A 12,017-nucleotide genomic window follows, 5' to 3' on the forward strand; every position below is an offset into this window, starting at 1 on the left:
TCACACTTGCTATAGGGGTGTTTCGGAGTTAAACTTTGATTTAACGTATAGGAGATATTGTGTTGCCAGTTTAAGACTAACAAGTACGTGTATAAATCAAAAATATCTGTTTGTGCGGTTTTTGGGAATATTTCGTAAATGCCGACTAATGTAACAGCTTTTGGTTTTTTGATTATGAAGTTCTCAATCCTTTACCCATCTTGGGATAAAATTGGGTTATGCGTTAATGGTGGTGGTGGTGGTATGGTGATTGTAAGAAGCTAGTTTTTTTAAGCTAGTTTTCTAGATGCGAGTGTATCCGATAAAAAAATATGAATAGAGACTAGTGATTAAGGAAAAAAAAAAACAAATAATATATTTTTACTTTATAGATGGGCTATAGTCCCGAAGATGATACATATAAACAATAAGGTTGTAGTTATAGAATGCATGCAATTTTTGTAGTGGTGTTTGTGAGACGATTTTTAGTTTTTAATTTATATAAGGTTGTACTTAGCTATTTAGGGTGCGTTTCGACAGTTTCATGATTCGATCAAAATATCAAACAGATAATATAATTATATCACAGCCATGGCTGTTTGACGCAGTGGGTAGCGACCCAGCTTTCTGAGTCCAAGGCCGTGGGTTCGATTCCGACAACTGGAAAATGTTGTGTGATGAACAGTAATGTTTACCAGTGTCTGGGTGTTTAACTGTAATTAATAAGTATTTATGTATATTATTTATATAAAAAAAAGTCATCTTAGTACCCATAACACAAGCTACGCTTACTTTGACCCGCTTGATGTCGTCGGTCCACCTCGTTGGGGGTCGACCAACGCTGCGTTTACCGGTGCTGGGTCGCCATTTTAGCACCTTTGAACTCCTATTCACACTCATTTCCACTTAGGCTTTGCGAATCGTTGAGCTATCTCGGTAACTCTAGTTAAAAAAATAATTAAATACTGAAAACATTTAGGTGCAAAAGAAAACGTTTATTTTTTAAATCTTATTAACGTGCTTTTAATTTCTTTCTTGAATCATAGTTTACATTAAAAAGTAATGAAAAGATAGTGTACATTCTAAAATAGGTCAGTAAAACTATCCATACGAATTTGACGTGATACTTTTATGATCCTTCATTTACTAAACATTGTTTAACTACCTATAGTTCAAGCATGCTTAGTTTTAGTTGCAGTTGACAGTAGAAAAATGTACTATTAAATATTTCCACGACACAGGGAATTCTAGTGTGGAAATCAGAGACTTTTTTTATTTATATATTTATACTCTTTATTTGCACACAAAAAATACAGAAGCAGAATAAAAAAAACGATAAAAGCAGTATACAAAAGGCGGCCTTATCGCTTAGACTAAAACAGACTGCAGGTTGTGTGTGTAAAATAAAAAAATAAAAAATACATACTAATAACTACATACTAATACTTGAACTTGATTACACAAATAAAATTATAAATAATAAACTAATAAATACTTTAACACCATTGGATTACTTTTTATATATTTTTTTGAAATAAATAAAATAAACTTAATAACATGGCAAGGAAATAAAAAAAAAATAGTATGTTAGCTTCACCGCCTAGGTGCTGTGATGAGATCGAATCTGACAGAATTAGAATTCCACAGAGGCCTGCTTCAGTGGAAATGCACCCTAATTGCCTATAGAATCTTACGAAGTACAATAAGAAAACCTGTTTTAATTTTAGTACGAGGTTTCATAACTCGCTAGCATCTAAAGTTTTCTAGTATAGGAACACTACAGAGTAAAATAAACCTTATTAATTTAAATATTGCTCGTTTTTGTCCTGCTACACAGAACGTGAACATTAACGTAAAAGTAAAATGAACGTTGTTCCATATTTTAAAGCTCATTTTTTTTTCATATCTACAGCGATTGTGCAGTCTCGTACTAAACATCGATGCGTGTTCCAATAAGGATGTTTTAAGTACATATATTAATATATAGAAATTGCAATCCCGCAGTATTATTTTAACTATTATAAATTGACGGCCGACTGGCGCAGTCGTCAGCGACCCTGTTTTCTGAGCCCATGGCCGTGGTGTCGATGAGAACGAATTTTTTACAGTTTCTAGGTGTTTCCTTGTACCTATATTATAAGTATTTATGTATATTATTCATAAAAATATTCAACAGTCGTCTTAGTACCCATAACACAAGCTACACTTACCTTGGGGCCAGATGGCGATGTTTGTATTGTCGTAGTATATTTATTTATAACAAAAAAAAAACTATTATTAATAAATTAAACCAATCGTTTTTTTTTTAAATCAACTATCAATATGCCTACGTAACGGATTCATATCTCTTTATCAACCGTCTCGTTTTTCAGGTGTTTATCTGTATTTTATAAGTATTTCCTATGTACATTATTCATAAAATTATTCATCAGTCATCTAATACGTCACACATACACATATACATCTTAGTACATCATAACATACGTTGTATGCTATGGGTTCGCTTACTTTGGGGCTAGATTATTGTCGTAGTATATTTATTTATTTATTAATGGTAGTAGGTATAGAATTTTTTTAGTATATAATATGAAACTAATATCATTAATGAGTCATTTAAAGTAAGTCATACTTTGCAGTGCAACCATAAATGTATGTTAAAGCTATGGTAGGTTAATCCCCCTTTTAGAAGCTGACCATCGAACCAGGACCCTCGCCCAGAAATCGGCACGAATAAGCATAAATTGAATTTTAAAAAAAAGTTGTCTGGTGGGACGCTTTGGCTGTGGCTACCACCCGGCCAAGACTAGACGGACAGCTTGGCGATTTAGTGTTCCAGTGCGATGTCGCGTAGACGCCGATTAGGGGTATGACTACCATACTCCCTAACAGGTTAGCCCGTTACCATCTTAGACTACACCATCCCTTACCACCTGGTAAGATTGCAGTCAAGGGCTAACTTGTTGTGGAATAAAAATACAATATTACGTGTCTATCCTTATGCGTAACTACATGACTGCGGGGGTGGGATCCCGTTCCGATGTATACGGAAATCTTCAACCCGTACCGGAATTCGTATCTTTGCGGGATTGCAATAACCTATACCCTTACAATTAAGTTCATAATAGATTTAAGTACATAACTACTTTAATTATGAAATATTTTTATATACTTAACTGTATGATCAATAGTTCAAAAGTATTTTTTATTCATATCGGGGGCGACTAGTAAGTTTTGCGAAGAAGTGAGATTTTTAACGGGTTTCAGTGTAGTTTCAGTATTGACAGTGTCTCATATGGGTGAAAAACTACAACGTTTTATATAATTTGAATTGTATACGAAATGTTTTTTATTGACATAATTTTTGATACTCACTCAATTGACACAATAATTTCATAACAGTTTTTTACGAATATTATATTTTGGCCCAAAAGGCCGCTGGTCGTAGTCTTAAAAATACCTAGTTGTATGTAAATGTTGTACTTAATTTAATATAATAATTTCTAAATATTGTTTTTTTTTATTTACACTACCCCGTCCAAGACACTAAAGGAAGGGCTAAAAGCCTAAATAAATCCTGCCAGCTCTGTATTATTTTAGTCCTACTTACTAACGCTGGCGCAGGCAATACGCGTTGATTTCGCCTTGTAGGGTTTGTTTTAAAGGTTACTTATAAAGCAAAATAGTTCTTCCTTTATGCATAATTTGGACAAACACCATACTGTGCACACCACCGTTGAAACTCATATACGGAACATAATAAACTTGCATAAAAGACACTTGCTTTTATGTTCTTATACAAGACGTTCTGATCTTGCATAAAAAACAGTTGCTTTCTGTATACAAGACTTAACTTGCATAAACGACAATTGCGACCTTTATCTAACTTGCGTAAAAGACACTTTCTTCCTGTTTACGAGACGAATTATATCAAACTTGCGTAAACGACACTTCGTTCCTGTATACAAAATGTACCAAATTTTCATAAACAACACTTGCTTCCAGTATACGAGATTTACTATACTTGCATAAAAGACACTTGCAACCTGTTTACGAGACGAACATAACTTGCATAAAAGACAATTGCGACCTGTACACAAGACGTGCTAAAACCTGCGTAAAAGACACTTGCGACCTGTATACAAGACGTACTAAACTTGCGTAAAAGACACTTCCTTCCTGTATACGAAACATACTAAACTGGTATAAAAGACACTTGCAACCTGTTTACGAGACGAACTTAACTCGCATAAAATACACTTGCGACCTGTACACAAGACGTGCTAAACTTGCATAAAAGACACCTGCGACCTGTATGCAAGACTTACTATACTTGGGTAAAAGACACTTGCGACCTGTACACAAGACGTACTTAACTTGCGTAAACGACACTTCCTTCCTGTATACAAAACGTACTAAATTTGCATAAACAACACTCGCTTTTTGTATACGAGATGTACTTACTAAACTTGCATAAAAACACTCGTGACCTGTATACAAGATTTACTAAACTTGCGTAGAAGACACTTGCAAGCTGTTTACGAGACGATCCAAACTTGCATAAAAGACACTTGCGGTCTGTTTACAAGACTTACTAAACTGTCGTGAAAGACACTTGCTTCCTGTTTACGAGAACTAAACTTGCATACATGACACTTGCTGGAGCAGAGTGACCGTGATGCCGTGTCTGTTTTCGCTACCAAGATGTGAAAACCTGAACCGAGTAACTCGTCCAAATTCTTAGTTTGGCGACAATAAAACAGAGTAAACACGGCACTGTTACTCGGCGAAACATGTAGGGGAGGCCGGGGCTGGAAGTTCCCGGGGCACGTTGTTCCGACAGTAATAACTTTGTAAAGAAAAGAGATAGCAATACACGTGAAGTGCGTCGTTGAAGCATCAGGCGGCGCGCCACTTTGGCGCCCATCTTAGTTGCTTCGACGGCGGCGAAAGAGTGGCTGTGTGCACTGTGCTATTAGAACAACACGTGAGTAAATTTTTTCGTAATTAAACTTTTTGGTCTATTTTTCTTAATTACTGACCGATTTATGTGCATCTTTCCAATTTTAGAGTGGCATTTGTGAGGTATTTTATAGCTTGAATGTTTTTTCAATTGAATTTGTTAATTTGCTAGCATGACAGTTTTTATCGAAAAATATAATTTGGGGCTACAAGTTCCCTCCCAAAGGGGCTGGTTGTTCCCCGGAACAACTTACCCCAATCGATCCTTAAATTTTCTATACATTTTTACAGTATATTTTTCATTTTTTTAGGATGGTACGTACCTACAAACGGAAAACTGAGAGAGGGAAAATATCCGAAACGTTATTACGTCAAGCTGCCAATGCTGTCATACAAGATGGAAGAAAAGTAAAAACGGTAGCCAGAGAACTGGAAATTTGCCACATGACATTGCATCGATTTGTAAAAAAAATTAAAGCTGGTAAAGATCTAACCGTAGGTTATAAAAGCAGATCAGTGTTTACCACAGAACAGGAAAAAGAGCTAGTTAACTACATTTTAAAGTGTTCATCGATATACTTCGGTTTGCTGCCAGGAGAGGTGCGAAAACTTGCGTATGAATGTGTAGTTAAATTTTCTTTGGAAAACATTCCTCCTTCGTGGCATAAGAATCAAGAAGCTGGGGAGGATTGGTTCACTGGCTTTATAAAAAGGAACCCAATATTGTCTATACGAACACCAGAAGCGACCAGTGCAAGACGTGCATCTGCATTTAACAAACATAATGTAGATGAATTTTTCACAAAGCTCGGCGATATTCTTTACAAATATAAGTTATCACCTTCCAGAATATGGAACCTGGACGAGACAGGAGTCATGACTGTTTTAAAGCCGAAGAAGATTGTAGCTCAAAAAGGCACAAAACAGGTTGGTGCTATAGTTTCTGCTGAGCGTGGTACTTTAGTTACTGTAGAATTAGCAGCAAACGCTGCAGGAAACACGATTCCACCAATGTTTGTGTTTCCCCGATTAAAATTTAAAGACTTGTTTTTAAGAGATGGGCCTTCTGAGTCAATTGGAGCTGGTAATAAATCAGGATGGATGACTGCCACTGAATTCCTCACATACATGGATCACTTTATCAAGTTCACGAAACCTACTCCAGAAGAACCAGTGTTACTATTATTAGACAACCACTCGTCACACATAGACATCAACGTAGTTGAGAAAGCTAAATCAAATTCAATAATAATGCTGTCGTTCCCACCTCACTGCACCCACAGGCTACAGCCACTGGATGTAGGCATCAATGGGCCTTTTAAATCGTATTGTGCTAAAGCTCAAGACAACTGGCTACGGAATCACCCGGGAAAAACTATGTCAATTTATGAAATTCCCGGAATTGTTAAATCGGCATGGCCTTTAGCAGCAACACCTGTAACAATTATGAACGCTTTTAAAAAGGCTGGAATATGTCCCTTTAACCCTGGCGTTTTACAGGGGAGGATTATGCACCATCTTTCGTGACAGATCGGCCACTATTACAAGCTGCGTCGTCTCAAGCTGAATCAAATGAGGAACCCCTCCAGCCTTCTAGCAGTTCAGTTACGATTGAAATGGATGACCAGCCAGGACCATCCAATATTCAAATATTACCTCAGATTACTTTGCAGCCGGAATCTATTACCATAAACACTTCAACATCGGGTCAGATTTGTGAACCACCTCAACAATCTGCAACAGATCAGGGTGATGTATCTCAGGCTGCCTCCGAGACCATTAATAGTGCCCAAGAACTTCAATTTACACCAGTAAAGATGAATGCTTCAGCTGTGTTTAATCCTGAAATTGTAAAGCCTTTACCAAAGGCATCCCCAAGATTGCAGATGGCTACAAAACGCCGTATTAGAAAGACAGCTGTTTTGACCGACACGCCAGAAAAAAATGCATTAGCTGAAGAACAGGTAAAGAAGAAATCAAGGAAAGACGAAGCAATTAGAAACAAGGGGAAAGAAAATAACAATAATAAAGAAAAAGGTAAAGGCAAGGGAAAAGCTCAAAAAAAACCTAAACGAAGAGTATTACAAGAAAGCGAGAGTAATAGTGATGATGAGGTTCTGGAATGGTACTGCATAATTTGTTGTGATTCATATTCAAATTCACTACCAAGAGAAAAGTGGATAGAATAGCTTAGCTTGTGTAAAAATTGGGCACATGTTAAATGTATAAATGAAACTTATAACATTACTTATGTGTGTCCCAACTGTGAGTCAGATGAAGAATTTAACGATGAATAAGAATAAAAGTTACCAAAGTTGATTACGACTGATTAAAACAAGACTGATGACTTGTCTTCATTGTAATTTTATTTCACTTAATAAAAATAATTTGATAACCTCAAGGTGATAAATAATTTGACGTTATTTGTTTAGTTATTATAATTGTAAGTTTTGATCTCACTTTCCATTAAATTTATTATTGAAGCGTTTGCAAGAAGGTTACCTATTTTGTTATGTAGTTAAAATAAGTGCAGTTATGTTTGTAAGGTTTTTAACTTGATGAATCTCTATTATAGTTGAATTAAAAGAAATATTTATCTGAAGATTGCCAGTTATATTCTGTTATCTTTTTTTAAGTACAGTTATGGAAGTGTAAACATTTCAAAATGTTAATCTAGATGTAGCTAGTAATTTTTTTTTGTTGTTTTTTTAAAGTTTATACCATTTCATAACAACGTAATAAACGTAACTAGAGAAATTATTGTTTTATTTCAAAGAAACCTTATATTATCCTTTTACTTTATTTAAATTATCCAAGTGGAACAATTTGCCCCACACATGGAACAACTCGCCCCAAAGTGGGGTTAAATGTTCCTTTCCAAAATTATGCAAAAATATGCCTGTACAAAAAAAAATATTGAGAAACTAGCAGAAATGACTTCACTATTACAGAGACCGATTAAGACTTTTTAATAAAATCAAATATTAAAAATTGAAATCTTATTTTTTTATCATAAAATTACATGTTATTTGAAAATCGGAACTTTCAGCCCCGGCCTCCCCTACTTGGTACAACTCTTGACGATAGGCCAGCGCTTGACGATAATCATGCCTCTTAGAAAACAATGATGAGGTCTTGGTCGCAGCTCAAGTCCCCTAGAAAATGCCTGCCTTGCCTTGAAGGTAATCAAGTTATATACAGCAGAAAACACAGTTGCCGGGAGGGCGTTCCACGTCTTAGCGGTACGTACTACGAATTGATTGAATATCAACCACAAGGATGCCACCAGAAGAATAAGATTGTGATGTTTCTGAGCACACTCATCTGTACTATCCTCAAGTATATCCTGTAAAAGATAAACCAATAAAAAGGCATTTTTGCGTCAATGCTGTAAAATCGCCTACCTTTTTTGTCATACTATAATTCTACCGGCGCGTGCGCGGCGATCCACTGAGTCTAATGCTTCGAGTTGGTACTTGGTAGAGCCACCAGTGGTGGCTACAGTACTCTAAAGTTGTCCTAGCGTGAGGTAACACCTAACCTTATTAAGGATACCAAGTTTTTTAGCCGCCGCTTATCTTTAGAATAGCTAGAATATAGACTCTCAAAGCACTTTTTTTTTAATGTTTTCCTTACTTATTTAAAACGGTGATAGCTACTGAGCTACGGATATGAGCTCGACTTCACTTTCGGGGGGCCGAGTTAGAATCCCAGCACACTTCTAACTTTTCTCAGTTATGTGCGTTTTAAGTAATAAAAGTATCACTTTCTTCAACGGCGAAGGAACACACCGTGAGGAAACCTTAATGCCTGACTGAGAGTACTAGTAGTAGGCCCATTACAGGGCACGTGTCCACCACGCTGGCCCAGTGCGGATTGGTGGTCTCCACACACCTTTTATTACTTTATTGAGAACTCTCAGCCATGCAGGTTTCCTCACGATGTTTTGCTTCACCGATATAGCAAGTGATACATAATATTGAAAAGTTAAAGGCCTTGGCTGGGATTCAAACTCGGCCTCCGAGAAGGGAAGTCCTACCCACTGGGCTATCACCGCTTCAAAATACTTACAGGCAAAAGGTAAAAAGCAATAAAATTACAAACAACCCTAAACTAAACATGTACTTAGGGCGTTCAATACAATCAAGTAATAAAACAAAGAATCGGTCAGGTGTGAGTCAGACTCGCGCATTGTGAGGGTTCCGTAGGTAGATACAGACGGTGCATGTTGCCATATATCTACGTGTATTTTTTTTAATTCCTCTACAATGTAGCCCTAGACTGCTATCGCGCCTGGAGCCTTTGTGTTACCTACCTAAATAATGAAATGAAATGAAAATACACTTAATTGTACACCCATCAAAATGAAATTATAAAAAAAACACTAAATAAGACACACAAGTGCAATGGGTGACCTTATCGCTAAAAAGCAATCTCTGCCAGATAACCCATCTAAGGAAAAGGAAAAAAAACACTTAGACTTAGGGTGAGGTTAGGTAGGTTTTTGGGTTATGTTCTACACAAGAACAAGTTACCAAAATAAAAAAAAGGGTGTGTACTTCTGTATACCCTTTAGAAGTTATACTTCTTTGGCGTAACAAGATAAAAATCTTTTCAAAAATTTAATATTTCGCCTTATTCTACGTTTGTAGGAAAAACGACACTAACAATAGAAAAAAAGGTAGGTACTCATTGTTTGAATTATTGAATGCTAACGGTCGAACCTTTTTTTGAAAAACTAAAATGTTGACTATAGCTTATGGTATCGGGTATAACTTTATGGTATCGGGTGTTTTATGACGGTTTGCGCGCGCATCGTAAAAATTTTATCTCATAATTTTTCCCTTACGCGCCAAAAAAAGTATAACTTCAATATATATATATATATATATATATATAATGATTGATATATATATATATTTATTTATTTTATTTTATTTATTTTTTTATTTTTTTATTTTTATATATATATTAATATGTATATATATAATATATATATATATCAATCATTATACTCGTATCATACAAAGTATAAGCCCAAAACACAAAGGAAAATAAAAGTAAATAGGGTGGCATAAAATGCTTTTTAAAAAGGGTCTTGAAAATCGGTAGTGACTGCGCGCACCTAATTTGAAAGGGTTCCAGAGCCGAACAGCTTCAACTGAAAAGGATTTAGAATAGAAAGAAGTACTATGGGAAGGAATTTTTAGGATAAGGTTATCTATATAATGTTAAGTTGTCTGTATTGATATAGAACCATTTTTGAAAGACATTGTTTTTGCCATTAATAGAAAATTAAAGTTGGTTTCATTTATAACATCAGTAGCACAAAACCTTTGTCTCCTGCTTATGCTTATGTGAAAACTTAGTGTTAAAGTGAAAAGCATGGGAACTTCTGACGTGATCTTTACATTAAAGTGCACAGAAAACTATCATGGGTTTAATTATTTAAATACCACAAAGACAGGTAGGTACTGTACACCATTTCTCCCTGTGACCTTTCTGTTCTAAGGTTTGGCTCCACAATATGTCACGGGCGATATCTAGTAAGGGAGTGCGCAGCGAAGCGTAGCGTACCGTACCAGTCAGTCACCGTTACAAACGGGCCCCTACCGAATGTGCTAATTGCAGTGCATAGATATTACCCGTGCACGGTGCACCCTTGTCATGGGGGATAGTGGACTTTAAAACTCTACTAAAGTTTTACACACTATAGTTGTTTTTTTTTGTCATTTGTTTTTATATTACTTTTTATGCTTGCGCTTGACGACTATCACGACTGTCTGATGCAAAGCAATGATGAGGCGACCCGTATTTGAAGCTCTTCTTTTGTGGGCTATCCACGTGGATACCATGCATGGTAACTTCTTGCTCTATAGTGATTATGTCTCTCTAAGTATTGGATAGAAGCAGGCGTTACTTTGCGGAAATCCATGATATATTATGAAAATTAAGCTTAATTTGCTAAACAATTATTCATTGTAAAGTCAAAATCTCCTTAGGAATTAGGATGCTCCGGTTTCGAAGCGGAACGTGCGTAGAGGGTACATTTCCGAAGATCTGTTTGGTGTGGAGTATAAGGATTGAAGAAATTATAAATTACACCAAGAGAATCTGAATCTTGCTTTTCGCGGAGTATAGCAGATTAAGCTTAATTTTCAAAATATTTCATAATCTCTCTAAGTAGTTTAATATTTAGTTGGGGCGCGCTTGCCTAGAAAAGGCCAATTCCCTGTTGCCTTCAAAGCATTCCGGTCAGTGGCTTATTTTAGGATTCACTGCCATGGGCGGGTACGCTTCTGGCCTAGGGGGGGCAAGTCTGATTTTTTACACGAAGACACCTACATAAACACATTACGTATATAAAGTGTAGAATGTAGGACAAACAGCCGGAAATGATTCGGCTTTATAGGTAGTCTATACTTATAATAAAATGTAATGGGTCAAATTTTGTACATTGACGATTTACTGAAAACATTTTTAGAGGGCTCTCTATAATCGACACTGAAGCTAAAACTGTATATTTTTTCTTTTTTTCCGTCGTGTCTGACTGTCATACATGTTTTAAGAGGGTTCATAAATTTTCTGCGAGATTTGCAGCAGGGGGCAACCCCCTCTGGGAACGCATATATTCACCGCGCTGGACCAGTAAATGGTTAATTTTACATTACAAAAACTTTACAACTTCAATGTATATGTACTATTGATAAAAAATGTAAGTAGCTGGGTACCTACTCGAATATCGCTTAGTGTCGCACCGAGGCCCGAGGGGGCGATATTTCGTCAAGTGTAGACCGATTTATAAAAACACTTCACGGGAACATCGGACAGGTACTTGCCTTAATTGCTCGTTAGGGGAACGATCCTGACATTATTTGCTCGAGGCAAATAATACCGGCGCAATCGATAAAAATATATTAATATAATATATTACATTTCCTTGAACCAGGTTATTTGAATGTTTTAAGACTCTTGGTGTACTGAGCGATTTGTTGGGTGCAGCGGTGCTTGCATTTCCACAACTTACTTTTTTATTCATAATGTTACCTACATCAACTATACTGAACTAATTACTGTAA

The 12,017-nt window shown here is 36.2% G+C and overlaps 1 protein-coding gene across 1 annotated transcript; it reads left to right on the forward strand.

The window, feature by feature from the left end:
* Nucleotides 1-5,789: 5,789 nt before the first annotated feature.
* On the forward strand, nucleotides 5,790-7,127 carry LOC120629487. The gene is made up of 2 exons (XM_039898428.1): nucleotides 5,790-5,865; nucleotides 6,439-7,127. The coding sequence occupies exons 1-2, from the start codon at nucleotides 5,790-5,792 to the stop codon at nucleotides 7,125-7,127; spliced, it is 765 nt and encodes a 254-aa protein (XP_039754362.1).
* The last annotated feature ends 4,890 nt before the right edge of the window (nucleotides 7,128-12,017 follow it).

The sequence above is a fragment of the Pararge aegeria genome, chromosome 14 (genome assembly GCF_905163445.1).
Source record: "Pararge aegeria chromosome 14, ilParAegt1.1, whole genome shotgun sequence".
Classification (NCBI taxonomy): Eukaryota; Metazoa; Arthropoda; class Insecta; order Lepidoptera; family Nymphalidae; genus Pararge; species Pararge aegeria.

What these genes read in the sequence shown, in the direction of transcription:
- LOC120629487 (XM_039898428.1), top strand. Translation starts at nt 5,790, where the DNA reads ATGGAACCTGGACGAGACAGGAGTCATGACTGTTTTAAAGCCGAAGAA. An exon ending in CTCAAAAAGGCACAAAACAG is followed by an intron (nt 5,866 to 6,438) that starts GTTGGTGCTATA and finishes GGCGTTTTACAG; the next exon opens with GGGAGGATTATGCACCATCT.